This window comes from Calypte anna, chromosome 3 (assembly GCF_003957555.1).
Source record: "Calypte anna isolate BGI_N300 chromosome 3, bCalAnn1_v1.p, whole genome shotgun sequence".
NCBI classification, from domain to species: domain Eukaryota; kingdom Metazoa; phylum Chordata; class Aves; order Apodiformes; family Trochilidae; genus Calypte; species Calypte anna.
In genome coordinates this window covers 91,006,401-91,021,275 of record NC_044246.1, presented here as the reverse complement: position 1 = coordinate 91,021,275, position 14,875 = coordinate 91,006,401, and the positions used below count along the sequence as shown (strand labels likewise).

General features: G+C 38.4%; 1 protein-coding gene across 4 annotated transcripts in view; it reads right to left on the bottom strand.

The window, feature by feature from the left end:
* DST (dystonin) overlaps positions 1-14,875 on the bottom strand; it is a 289,353-nt gene that overhangs the window by 73,788 nt on the left and 200,690 nt on the right. For all 4 annotated transcript variants that reach the window (XM_030446905.1, XM_008495643.2, XM_030446906.1 and 1 more), the window contains 8 exons: positions 14,511-14,667; positions 14,111-14,237; positions 11,206-11,268; positions 9,954-10,189; positions 8,153-8,282; positions 6,506-6,705; positions 4,619-5,114; positions 2,106-3,580 (listed from right to left, as the gene is read on the bottom strand). In XM_030446905.1, coding sequence (XP_030302765.1) covers positions 2,106-3,580; positions 4,619-5,114; positions 6,506-6,705; positions 8,153-8,282; positions 9,954-10,189; positions 11,206-11,268; positions 14,111-14,237; positions 14,511-14,667 — 2,884 coding nt within the window. The remainder of the gene's footprint in view (positions 1-2,105; positions 3,581-4,618; positions 5,115-6,505; positions 6,706-8,152; positions 8,283-9,953; positions 10,190-11,205; positions 11,269-14,110; positions 14,238-14,510; positions 14,668-14,875) is intronic.

Here is a 14,875-nt window from a genome sequence, read left to right as displayed (position 1 = left end):
CTTCAGAAAAATTGCTCTCTGGAAGGGTAAAGAAGTACATTGCCTCTTGTAATTTTGCTGGGGCCTGAGCAGCAGTCACACTGAATTTAGGGGCATAATAGTTGATCCTGATCCTCCTCCTATCAGTACCCCTTTACCACCTACCACCCCCACCTAGTAAACGTTTGCCTTCTGGTCTTCCTGTTTCCTTTCTTCAAAGGCTCCCCACCCTGCTTCTTTATTTTCACATTTGCTCTTCTCTTAGTTAAACAACCCCTTCACCTTTTCATCGTTTGTCACCTCCTGTTTTTCACTCATAAGCAAAAGCATGGCCTAAAAATAGTTGCCTTGAGTAAAACACACTTCTAAGTTATAAATATCTAACATAAATACAATCCTGAAGGAGACTTCCGGATATTAAAATGCTGCTATCAGTGTTCTCCTTTACACCTCTCCAGGGTTTTTTGTTCTTTTTTACTGTTCAAGCTGTTTGGTTGAGGGACACAATCTCCCAGGTCTCCACAGCCCAGAGAATGCTCTCACTCCGGAACTGTGCAATTGCTGTGTCTTGTCCAAATCCCTGACAGCACACAATACTGAGACAAAGAACAGGGAACTGAATTCTTCTGCTGTCTGCTCATCAGGCTGCTTCCCTACAAAAGCATTGTTCTTTGTAGTTGTATTTATATAGAATAGTAAACAAAGACCTAAAACTGCACCTAATGTTTGAAAACACAAGAAACTTGGTCAAATCGGAGATCAGAAATTGACAGCAACTGAAATCTTGTACAGTCAGTGTAAGCAAGAGCAATCACAGCAGGAGCTTTTGCTATTTTCCTATTTCCAAAGTGTTTTACTAACCATATACAAAGAAAAGCCATTTGTTTCTCTTTTAAATGGAGACAGACTTTTTAGGACAGACTGGCATACCATTTTAATCCACCCAGTCTAATGGAATCTCCTCATAATGTAACTATTTGTTCAAGATTTTTGTCTCTATTTATGCATTCTGAAAGATGATCAAAACTCACACTAACTTGCATCTGAAATTCCCAAGTTTAAGTTTTAGATTTTAGTTTTCCTTTCTTTTCTGTTTAGTTTAAACAAGCAAAACACACCCTCTGTTGGGCCAGGCATGTAACGACTTTTTCCCAAGGTCATCTTTTTAACAAGCATAGTTTATCAAATCCTGTTATGAAGGTTTGTTTTTATGATTAACTGTGAACTAATGTACAAGTCATGCAAACATTTAAATCAGTATTAGAATGAAAGGAAACCAAAGCAGCACAGGATATTCAGTGCTACTACATAGCCATTAAGAGATTTATGATCTTTTTCAAACACTGCTTACATTTGTAGGACTAATAAATCTTTCCAGCAAGCACTGGAAATTCATTTATTGTAACCTAAAACAAGCAAGTATCTGTAGTTCATTTCAGCACCAAAGCACAATTTACACCCACTATTGCTGCAATGCATTTTTTTGAGCCATGCAAGGACTGCTAACTGGCATATTAAAAAAGCTATGCAAAGAAGCTATAGAGTGCTTTATGGCTAAGGATGCTACAGTAAACTCCCAGTATAAAAGGGGATTTTACCTGATTTTTTTCTTATTAGAATGTTTCAAGGTAAGGGTGGGATTCAGTGAGGTAAATTTGGCCAAGTGCATCGTAACAGGAAACGGCAAAACTTAAGGTTTTAAACCTACACATGCAAATGCCTATACCCATGTGAAAAAAACTAAACTACCCAGGTGACCAAAGTGAGTCACAGCTGGTATATGAACACTGGAGTTTAAAACGCCTATCACATTAAAGAAGAAACTTTGTGTAACACACAGACATGAGAAGAGACAATAGGCAGTAGATGGACTGCATAAGGAAATAACATGTGAAGAGGGAACTGAGGTGCAGGAACTGTCAGACGAGTAGTAAAATTACCAGGGCCAGTCCTTAGCAAAGGATTAGCTAAAGATATCTCATTTAAAACAGATAAAATGCATACAGGTAGAACTGACTGCTGTGAAACAAGACTCCTCCATGGTTTGCAACTGTTTTCACAATTGTATTCAATAAAACTGCATTGTGGTAAAATACTTCATAGGAATAAGAAAGAAATCTTCCTACCTTGAATGTATTCAGCTGCTGATTAATAGTCTCTGTTTCCATTCCAACAGGACCTTGTGACTCTTCATGTTCTTCAGCTCTCACAAGCAGACTGGAAAATTCTTTCAGGTTACTGTAAAACTCCTCAACACGGCTAATAGTAGCCTCTACTTGATCTTCCCTGGTTTTTGCTCTGTCTAGTAGCTTCTTGCACTGTTTATTTAAAGCTTCCAAGTCTCTTTTTATACCAACAAGATCAGGAGAAGCTTCTGCTTCTGTGGCTAGCATAATTTTACAGGTTTTATTAGCATTTTCATTATTCATTATAAGATCCTCCAGCTTTTTCAGGAAATGTTTTATGTCCTCTTTCTGTGACTGCAGCACCACAAGATCTCTTCCCACTGGAGCCATGCTATCAAGTTCATCATCAAACTCTGCAAACTGAGAGAACATCTCTCGGATGCTGTTTTGGAAATGGCCGATTCCCTGAAGTTTTGTCTCCAAGAAAGAGCACCTATCTTCAACCTGCTGGTTCACTGCATTGTATTCTTGCTCCAAAGATTCAGCTTGGAGCAAAAGGTCAGAAACACCTGCTGAATCAGAAGCTTCTATCACCAGATCTTGGGCAAGCTTTTTTGCTAAATCAACACGAGGCTTTAAAGCCTGCAAGGCCTTCTGTTGGGCCTGCATCATTGTCAGATGTTTGTTACTGAATGATTGAGGTCCAAGTGAGTCGTGAGCTTCCAGATGCTCTTTAGCACTTTTAAGCTGTTTTTCAGTTTCCCTGGATGATTCCTGAAACTCTTTCAACTTTTGTGCCATATTTTCCAAACATTCTCTCTTCTTATGTAATTGTTCTGTGACCACATTCACTTTCTGATTCAGCACCTCAGTTTCTTCTTGAATAATTTCTTTATCTGTTTGACTTGCACTGAGCAAACTTTCAGCAGTATTATTTAAAAGCTCCACCATCCCATGGTGTTTATCCAGGTCCTTCTGCCAGGCCCTCACCTGAACAATAGAATTCTCTATTTCAGCAGGGTTTATCCCAACTTTTAATTCACAAAGGTTACTTTGGCATTGCTCTATCCACGGCTGCAGATTTTCTACATGCTGCTTGTATTTGAGGGCTTTCTCCAAACAATCTGTTAATTTATCTTGCCTTTCTTTTACCTGCTTATTAATTTCATCCCAGTTACTTCTGAGTGTAGCAATTTGTGATTTTAACGCTGCTTTGTCAGCTCCTTGAGTCTTCTGTAAGATACTTTCTCCTTCTGCAACAATTCTTTCATATGAACTAATCTGATCAGTCATGGTCTTCTCAAAACCTTTCTGTTCTTCAATTAGTAACTGCAAGGCATCAAGTCTGGCAGATACAGGACGAGCCTGGTTCAGCTCTTCTTTCTTTTTGCCTAGCCAAGCCTGAAAGTCCTTAGACATTTGCTGGAACTGATGAGAAGCAGCATATGCTGACTGAAGCTGCTGAACGTGGTTATCTGCATAAGAGAAGACAGCACAGAGGTTTATTATCAGGACCTGCTAGTATTCAGGGAAGAAAGAATCCTATCATAGAATCATAGTATGGTTTGAATTGGAAGGGACCTTAAAGATCATCTAGTGTCACCCTCTCTTGCATGGGTAAGGACACATCCTACTAGATCTTTAGTACTTGTTATATTATGAATTATCATTAATGCAAGAAAAGTTGGTCCTTAATATGTGTTGTTCAACTGGAAGACAACCAAGTCTACCAAGCTTCTTGCAAAGGACAGACTCGTGCCTGTACCACAGCAGAACAGTGAAGGCATCTGGACGTGAATCAAATAAAGTGAGTTTAGCAGATATACATTCACAGGAATCCCATTCAGGCACACTAAGGGAGTAAAAAATACACAGTCATGTTTCATGGTATTATGAAGCATAAGGACAGGAATATTAAGTCATCTAGCGTAAGAGTGTCTAACTCATGGCCTGCAGGCAATATGTGCTCTTAGGGAGTTTCTTGGGACCAGAGGAAATTAAAAAGCTAAACCTGAGGATGTTAGGCAGAAAAAAGTATGATATTGCTTGCAGTATATTACTTGCTCAGTCCTGTTGTTCAGAGAGTAAGAGAAGGCTGCAGACTACCAGCCCTCTTCTGTCACAAGCAGTATTATACAATGACCACTGTGTTTCACCAAGCCATTAACCAATGCTTGCCTAAAAATTACAGCTTTGGCTTACACTCTGTACCTATGCAGTTAGGTAGCTCAATGACCAGCACCCCCTTTTGGTATTCTACTTCAGTGAAGATGCACCTGAAGGAAGAGATGGGAAAAGGAGCCCTGCTATTTGGCTTCAAATTCTCTCCTAAACTGTTCACTAGAGATCCCACATTTTGATTTTACCTTTACAAGGCATTTGGGCTCTATTAAATTCTTATGTACAAATGCTTGGGTGTTGGACTGGAGTTCACTTATCTCTATAAAGCAAAATGAGATCAATATGGTTTACTTTACATGGGGGTTACTATTTTTATTTAAATAAATACTAACCTGATTTTTGCTCAATATCCTTAAATGATTTTAAGATGCCATCCAACTGTCTTGTAAGTTCTGCTTTCAAATACTCTTCTCCAACCAGTGTTGACAGCTCTTCACAAAGAGCTTGAGCTGCATTTATATTCTTCCTTTCCTGTTCTATTTCCTCCTTCATTTCTCTAGCAATTTCCAGTTGTTGTTTCACAGCATCAGGTTGTGTACTCACAGCCAGGCTGCTGCTTAATTTGCTATCCAAGGCACTTAGCTTATCAGACAGGCTTCTGAGAAGACTTTGATACTCTGTGCTTTTCACAATGGCTTGATCAATTCGGTCACATCTATTCCTCAGCTGGCCAGTTAGACTGTCCCATTTTTGTGCCACAGCTGCCAGTTGCTTTTTTACAGTCTCATGGGAGGGTGGATGTTCACCAGGTCTCTTCAGAATCCCTTCACCAGCCATAGTTAGCTGCTCATATTGTGGCTTTCTGGTGTCAAACTCTTTGAGCAGAATCTGGGAATAAATAATATTTTTAAAAGCATTCACCTCATGAAAAATAGTAGCCAAGTGCTTCTGAAAAAAAAACTCATGTAAAATTTGTTGTAGCAAATTCCATTCTCTTATGGAATAATCAATCTCTGAGTTTGAAAACCAGTGAAATAACTGCATCTTCTACACATAAACATTGCTGTTTCCAAGTGTTCACATCAAAGAACCACAAAAAATTAACTTAATTTTCACATCATCTATTAGAAATTCAATCAGCAGATAGAAGTAAACAATGAATTGTTAATACTACAGTTACTGAGTAACTGTATGAAGTAAAATAATCACTGTGCAGTAATGCTGTCTTCTTTCCTAGACAGTCTTGATATTTGTGTTTAGAACTTAAAAAAGGTGTATTATGACATAATATTGCAACATATTATTATAGCACAGAGAATATTTTGATAATTCACAAAATGACTGAATGTGTACTTTAAGAACTTTAAATTTTATATCACTGTTTCCCAGCATTTTTTTTCTATCCCTTCTTCAGTCCTTGCAGAAGAAGGGACAAATATCATGATTTTGCACTACAGAACATTCCAAACCCTTCTTTTTAAGTCAATTAGGTTTAACTTTTAAGGACCATTAAGTGATAAATTATAGTCTTATGCCAGCTGTCTAGATTTATGAAGCACTTACAAAGAAATATTAAGTCATTTTAGTACACTTACTTAATCAATATTGATATGTCTGCTTCAATAATATTTTTGCAAAATAAAATGTTATTTCTCATTACAAGTTAAAATAACTGGCAGCAGCAGACATGTTTGAAATTAAAATTTCTATTTTCTGCAATTTAGTCTGATTTAACTTTTGTTTCTTTTGTCTGCAGCTTGCTGTATTTCTTTAAATGAGCTACACCACTTTTTCATTGTAGTTTTTCTAATTTCACACTCTTGGCCCCATGTCTATTCACAGTACTGCATTTCACTTCCCCTCGTTTTTTTTTTACTAGCTACTGGCACAGTCAACTGAATACAATCTCAAAAAGCTAGCTGTATATAAAAGACTGTATATAAAAGACTGACCATAAAATGCCATATACACACTGAAATTCATAAAATTTCAAAGGAACATTTTCATTCAATGAGAAACCACAGCAAGTATGGTCAAAACACAGAATGTAGCAGAGGATCAGTACCTCCTCAACATTGTTTTCCTTTACCTGCTCTGATCTTTCTTCACTCGTGGCAATTTTTCCTTATACTGTAGTCAAGTATGATTTAAGCTGGTCTTTGCTGATAAACAAATGTAATAACTCATACTAACTTTGCTCTACTCTAATTGCAAAATAGTACTTTGCTAACAGCAAAAATGCAGAACCTTAATCAATAATGTGTGTTGGCATGACTCACCTGAACCTGTTGCTTTTGTGTGTTCAGCATATTAGGATCAATTGACAGTGGTCCCAGCACACTGACCATCAGTTCCTTTTCTGTCAGCCAGTGCTTTAACTGGGCCTCTGCTGTCTGGAACTGGGTCAGGTAATTTGAAGACTCCTCCAGTTTTTGTTGTCTCTCAGATGTAACTTCATTGAGCTCCTTCCATTTGGAATCTAACAGTGATAATGTTAAGATACTGCATTACATGTTCTAGCAGATGGGTTGTCAGGCAGCTGACTATATATGAAACATACACAGAGGTCTCTAATAAGGCTCCTTGCTGATTAACTCCAGATGTCTTATTGCTGTGACTCGGCAAATGCATTTTTTAACAGCCAGATCCAAATACACTTGGATGAAGCTCTGCAGTTTAGCACAGCCATTTGTGGAATTGCAATGAAATTGGATTAGAATATCACTGAGTGAAATGCCACCAAATTTAGGTTTTGATCTCACGTGACATAAAAGCCAAAGGGCTGTGATCAGTTTTAATGTAGGTGCCTCATTCAGAGAGACAAATCTTTCTGCTTATTCAGTAAAAAGAAATAGATACCCTTCCAAGGGTGAGAAGAAGCCCTAATTTAGGTTTTTACCAAGAACAGGCCTCTGAAGGAACTAATGTCAGTATTAGGAGCCTGTGGAGATTAACTGCCTCATTTCAATATCTAAAACTAGGCACCTAATGACAGACTATGAGAATATCTCAGTACACAGGTTATTTCAAAAGTGCTGTGTGAGCTTAAGTTCAGACCTAGGCCAATATAAGTGGTCAAACTGACTGCAGCAGGTGGCTTCCAGAGCAGCCACTGAGTCCTATTATCTTCCCCCTTCCCTCTGTGATACTGCCAGTGCTTGCTAAGTCAGCAATACCTTGTCCCTGAGTTTCATCCATGCTTTCTCAGTTTCTTTTGCAAATTCACTGTCTTTGAGCTCTGCTTACTCCATATGAGTTCCCTTTCAGCACTGAAGTTCTCTTGGGGACCCTACCGGCTACTTAAACTTTTCAAAGTTTCACTTAAAAAATGAGACAGATTGGAAAAACATCTCAGCTTTAAAATAATTATTGGGGTAGCTAAAGGAATTCCTGTCAGTATGAAACAAGACTGATCTATGATACATAGTAATTTCCAGTAATTTTCAGCAAAAATTACACAATTAGTTTTAGAAAACAGCAAAAAGCCATCAAACCCAAAAAATTACAAGAGCCACTAATGCATGGGGAAAAAAGCATGCAGAAAAGCATTACTAACTGCTTAAAACTGTTCTTTCCATGAAATTAGAATTAGCTCTATTTGTTATCTTTTGTAAGAACTACATGAGCATCTGGAGCTATAAGTGACCTGTTAAGTTTTAGTCACACATTATTTGAAAAAGATAAAGCCCTCTCAAACAGGGAGTCAAGATGTAGCCTCTCTCAGTTCCACTGATACAAATTCAGAGCTCTTGGGTGTCAGTGGAATTACTCCAGATCTATATTTCTGTAAAGGGAGTTTTCACAGAATTTAAGGGGTAGGAAGGAACAAGATATTAAAAATACTAGGGGTTACTAATACATTAAAAAGCTCACAATAAAACAACTTCCAAATCAGTCTGAGCTGTAATACAGCTTTATGTAATTACCTATTTTATCCAACGTTTGTCTCCACTTAGGTGCTTCAGGAGAGCTGGGGTTCTTCTCCAATAGTTCAGTCACTTTGTCCTTTAGTTCCTGCACTTTATTCGCACTTTGCTTTAATTCTGTTTCAAAAAGCTGAAAATTCAAGTGATAAATAAATAAGAGACTAAAGAAGAATGCTAAAGTGTAAAGTTGGAAGGCCATTATACTGAGATGCCAAGAATGAAGATAAACAATAAATATCTAGTGCTTATATTCTCCTCTTCTACTATGAGTCTCAAAACACTATATAATGGTATACGTTGCTGCTTAATTTTTTGGAAGACATAAACCTGACAGATTTAAACTGTATTAATAATCATTATTGTTTAATAAGAAAAAGTGACTGTAGAACTTGGGTAAATGAGATCCACAAGGTCCCATCACAGTCCCACACACTTGGAAATCATTCTTGTACAGAAAGCAAACTGACTAATGCACAATACAGTTCATAGCAGAAATAACCCAGCTGGCAGCAACAGAAAGGAGAGCAGTGTAGCCTCTACTTCAGTGGAAGTCCTGCTATCACTGCTGCTTGTGCTGCTATCAGATGGCTTTCTGTAGATCATCTAGAATTATCGTCTAAAGAGCAGCAAAGCTTTAAGTGCAGACCCAGCAGGAGGCCAAGATGCCCCAACAATTCCTAATGAATACTGTTCTTACAGACAGAAGTGAACAGTCCTTCTGCCTGGCAAAGGGCCCTTCTATGAATGTTCTTAAGTAACAAAGCTTGCCCCATGGAGCCACATTTTAACTATCCAAAACCCATTAAAATAAATACAGAACAAACCTACGCTTCATTTAGAATTTTTAGTAAAAGGTACAATTGCATCAGGAGGATGACTCTTGCCTGAGCACTCACTCAGTTTTCTGCCTATGAATACTCTTCTGTCACTACCCTGGAGGAAGGATAGTCATGTTAGCTTTGCACAATCTGTGTTAAAAAAATAAGGAGATAGTTTTCTTCCACATTTAGTCTGAGTTTTGGAAATGAATGTTATTCAAGTCTGAGGAAAGTTAGTAGCTCTCCAGGTTAATTTTTGAGGATGACCCACCAAACATAAAAGTGCCTCAGCTGAATCAAATTCTGGTTTTGTTTATCCACAAGCACAGACAAGGAAAGAATTTTCCCTTATCCATAACATTTCCCTTTACAGATTAACCTTTACATGTGTAAATATTGTCCTTCATGGCTAAAAAAGCATATGTCTTCAATACAGAAACAGGACAGCAGCTTACTGCTGATTCAGTGCTTTTCTCATACCAGTTTAAAAGAGGGGAGGAGACTGTTGTGCAGCTATATAACTTAACAAGCATGACATGGCTGCTGAAGAGAAACACTGCTTTGGAATAGGCATAAGCTGCTGCAGCTGCAAAGACCAGGAGGTCTGTGGAGTGTCAGTGAACCAGCAGCTGCAGAAACAGCTTTTGGGATGGATTTAGCCCTTCAGATCTTATAAGCAACCCAGTATGTATTACCAAACCACTGAAGAGATCAAAAAAGTTTCTTGCATAATCAATATAGCCTCACATATTTAAACTGGCCACTGTAATTATTATTTTCTTACCTGCATAACTCCTCCCTGACACAGTGCTCCTTTTACTCCACTGACACAGTCTGCCAGATTTGGTCTAAGCTTGAATGGCATGCTTACTAAGATCATGTAAATACTCCCTGCAACATTAAGCTAGGCTGAGATACTAGTTTTTCAAATAGCATTCGCCCAATAACTGCAAGAAAGACTATTTTTTGAAGATACAATATACCTTATGTTGCTCAACTTGGGCTTTAACACCTTCACTATCAGTCGGAGCAGCTTCCCAATCAGATGCAGTTTTTTCCATTTTTTGCAACCACTGCATCACTGAGGTTGATTCCTCCTGAATATTCTGCATTTTTGAAAGCATACTTTCTAATTCTGAAATCTTTTCCTTCAATAAAACTCCCAAATCTTCATAACTGTGATTCACATCAGACATGGCTTGTTGAACAGTTGTCAGTTCTGTACAAGGAGAGATGCACAAAGACTCTGTTAGAGGATACAAGCCCTCCAAAAATACTTTTGTTCTTGATTTCAAGAACTTCTAAATAGTACAGTGAGTTACAGCAGTGGATAGCTACCTAAATAAGAAGTCGCAGAACGTTTTAAGAGTTATTTCCAGTTCACTATAAATACAGCAATACTACATCAGGATGACTTAATATAAATTCCTACTTGGAAGAGCTTCTTATTTGACAGAAACAATTAATTAAATACACAAAGGTATGCAAATACCTCACAATCTTTAAGCCCATTGTTATTACAATATTTTAAGCAACAGTTCCATCACAAATAGTTGAGCACACTGGACTACAGTTCAATTACTTTATGACAGCCTAACATTACTCCAATAATATTTTGCTCACATTCATGTACCATAATAAATGTGTTCTATCACTGAGAGCACAGCAGGCACACTGTGTACTAAGAAGACTGTAGGTTAAGAGAACAGACAGTGCTGACTGGGGATGAGGTAAGTGGTGATCCATAAGTACATATAAAGTGCCTATGGAAGTTCCTTTGTGTCTGTAAATAGGTTGGCCACATAAAGTGATACAGACCTATGGAAAATGGGTATCTTTGTATATGCATGTTTGTGTAGATTGTGTAGGTGTGTGTTGTGAACACTGGCGAACATTAAAAAGTTTCAAACTACATAGTCACTCTAGAATTTTCTCAAAAGCCACATCTTATTGAAATAGTTATCCCTGTATACATTTATACAAGCACATATTGAATCAGAATACACAGCCAGATTTGATCTGTCTTCAGTGAATATATTTGAGATAGGTATTTTTACAGATAATTTTAGTATCATGTCCTAGTCAAGATAGTTTCCTTATGTGATAGTGATGTGAAAGTTCAATTGAGTAGTGACCGCTACAAGCAGATTTATATATAATATTTTAAAAATACTTACATATTTAACAGTAATTGGTAAGTGCATTTCTTTAAAACATCGTAAACTTTTTACTGACCTTTATTTTTCAGGAAATCCTGTGTTCCTGGAGCTCCTCCCTCACCATTCAACATTGTGCCACCTGTGGATCAAGAAAGACCAAGTCCCACACTGATCTGGGCCTTTTCCCACAAAATACCCAGCACTGCATTTCCTCTTCAAAACAACATGATACAGAGCTCTCATTATAACATCAAAGAAATATCTCAGTGCTAACCCTGTTACAGCAAATACTTTATTTTAACTGCATTGTGTATTTTTTAGGTTGTTTTACGTTTTAAGCTGCTCCAGCCATCTAGTGCCATAAGTGGTATCACAGAAACACAACATATGCATAGCAGGTGGGTGTGCATGTAGATGTGCATATAAATATGCATGTATGCATGATGTGTAAGCAGTCCTACCTCTCACAATACTACATTAAATAAGCAAGTATAGTGGACTGTAGTGTAACGAGGCAACCAGGTGCCACTAATTGCCAGGGAGTGAGCATGAGCTTGTGTCAAGCCCACCTGTGCCTAATTAGGGTGGGCCCCCACTGTGCATGAGCAAGACCAGGGGGCCAATAAAAGGTGAGTCCTGAGACACAGGCAGAGCTCAGTCCCGAGCTAGCCAGCAGAGAGGCCAGTTGCTCTTGGAGCAACAGCACCGATCCAGGCTAGTCAACTCTGAGAGCCATAGGCTTAGAGCATTGCTCGTGAGTCTCTGCTGGAACACCTGGTTGGACCTTGAAGTGCCATTCCCTAAAAGAGGTTTGTCTTGCTACAGCAGACAAAGGTCTATGCCCCAGTTGTGAGGCCTACTCACATCCATACAGCTAACATCACTGCCTTCCTCTCCCCAAAAGGAGCTTGTTCCCTACTGCCTACTGAGAACTGGTTTTCCCCAGACATGCCTGAGACTCTGAGGAGAACACTTATAAAACAGCAAAGAAGACCAAAGTGGTCATTGCAGACACTACAGCGAAAGCCACTGCTTACTGAGGATACCTTTACCCATATAGGAAGTTGTAAGTCACCATTCCCTACAGGGATTTGAAAGATGTGGTGTTAGGGACATGGTTCAGTGGTGGACTTGGCAATGCCAGGTTAACAGCTGGACTCAATGATCTTAAGGGTCTTTTCTAACCTAAACGATTCTATGATTATGTAGCATCTTACTACACAAAAAGCTCTTGAACCAACCGGATAAATCCCTCCTTATCTTGTCATGAGCAAGACTTGAGCATGTGCTCCATGACAGGGATTGCAATGTAGAGTCCCTAGTGTCACTCACCCAGGCACCCCTACTAATTTAACTTAATTTCAAACCTTCTGGAACCAGGGCTGCATGGGCTTTGTAAAACACTATCAGACCACAGTGCTGGAGCACACAGTCAAACCACAGAGTACTGCACAGAGAATCCCTTTCAGCTCTCTCACACATATGTATTCCCAGATGAGCAATTTACAGAGAAAGATTAACAGTTGCCTTGGAAAAGGCTATGCATCCGCCCCACAGTACCAGCTGGACAGGGAGGACCACATTAGTGGCAGCTGGAGGATGGCAAGAGAAAATAAACCAGATAAGAGAAGTCACAGGCCGCAGCCAGAGCCTTGTAAATCTTCATGGCCTATTAGCTGGACTCTGGTATTTATAACTGTGATTAAGTGATACACAGTACAGCTCTTGTTTAGGAGGGTGAATACACTAGTCTGGAGGATTACAGCTGCTATCATATGCTAGTTATTTAATTATTTTTCTGTTTAGATGCAAAGGAGTAGAGAACAGCGCAGAGAGAAGCCTAAATTTCCCATATAGGGTTCAAAATGTTGTTTGAAATATTTTTTATTTGAAATGCAAACAAGAATTGAAGCAGAGGCAGCTGAAAAACAAAGTGCTCTGCTCTTGTCAAATAGGTACCTTCTGGCAGACTCCATCCTCCCCATCTTTTGCACATGACAAATGAAGGTCAACACATTTGAACTTACTAGGTCTGGAAATACATTTCAGAATTGACTGAAAATGTGCTTATGGCCATTAAAACACCCTTGGTACCACATGCCTTGAACTATGGCTTGAATGATTCTTAGCAGAATTACTGGTTTCTGTAAAACAACTTACCATTTAAACACTAGAGTACAGAAAATCATGGAAATAGACTTGTTGTCTTTAAAATCAGATTACCAGTAAAAAGGATTTAGCTGAAGCTACAGACTGGACACACACTATGGCCCAGAGAAGTCACGTTGAGATATGGAATTGAGTCCCTTCTGTGCTGTTGCTTCAACTAAAATGTTGACTAGCATTAATATGCTACCATATTGGGATGAGAAGGTTCACACATCCTCACTTTTTAGATAAACCATGTCCTCATCACACTTCTAACAAAAACATTATGGTGCTGTAAACCTTTATGTGTTTGGTTGGCATGCCACAGAATAGCCTTGTGGCCATGAAAGAGGTCTCACTGCAGCAGCAAAGGTGTGCAGGTAAGTCAGTGTTTGCAAAAGCAGTTTGTATTTTTCTTACTTGCAGACTTGGTGGATATATTAAGCCCTAAACATCAATCAAAGTCAGTTTCTCATCATCAGAAATTTTCTGACATGAAGTGTAGGCAACTCTGATACTGTTCATTTTTTTTCAGTTTCTGGGAACTACGTACTCTAGCTAACAGCTTTAGGACCTGCTAATCATTCACACCAAAGTGCTTTTATGCTATTTTGGCAGTAGGAAGCAATCAGAATGTGTGAAGAATTACAACAGCAGTCAGACAGTTGCAGTGATAGTCACAGCAAATGATGGTCAGAACAGACAGAGCTAGCTGACATCTCACAAGCCATTATGTTCAGAAAACTAATCAAAGGCTGAAATATTTTAATTTTGGCTCAAAGGTTTTCAATACTCCTGAAATGGTAGGCTTACCTGCTTATACAAATGCATACCTGATTTTGTAACTGCTCTCAGTTTGGCAGGAGAAGTCACAGCAGTAATTAGATTACACAGCAATGTTCCTCTGCTATTAATTTTCTGCAGTTCAGGTGCTTTTAATGTCCATTCATCTTTTAAATTCTAGTTAAGAAAAATAGTCATTTATTCATCACTTTACAGATTTCAGACTTAAAAGGTTTAGATTTAGTGTAGAGAAAGGAATAACCTTGCTACTTGGGAATCCCCTGCAGTGTATCCAAACACGCAAAGGAAATAGGAATATAAATGAAGACTGCAAGCTCCCTAGTCCCCATTACTGCAACTGCTTAGCTCTTAAGTCTAATACTTTTCATGTTAATAATAGATGCCCTACTTCCTTCAGCCATATTTCACTCCTTATCAACAATGTCTTACCAATGTATCTTCCAAAGGTTTCTTTAACTCCTCTGTATTCAGAGAGGGTTGTGCTGCTGGAATTCGTTCTGTTGTCTCTTTTATCCATTTCCTTAATGATTCCACAAGGAGCTCAAAAGTATCCATTTGTTTCTGACAAGATGATACATCCTCTTCTCTGAACAATTTAAGAAAAAATAAGAAATTGAGCGCTGAATGTTGGTATTCCTTCTGATAATTAAACCAATTGACATTATAAATCTGATATTACTGTTCTTAAATTCAAAGAGTCAAAACCCCTAATTTTATGGATATGAGCAGAATGTGGAGAATCTAGTCTCATTGTGCAGAACTTATGTGGAAGCTCTAATAATTTCTTCAGTTTT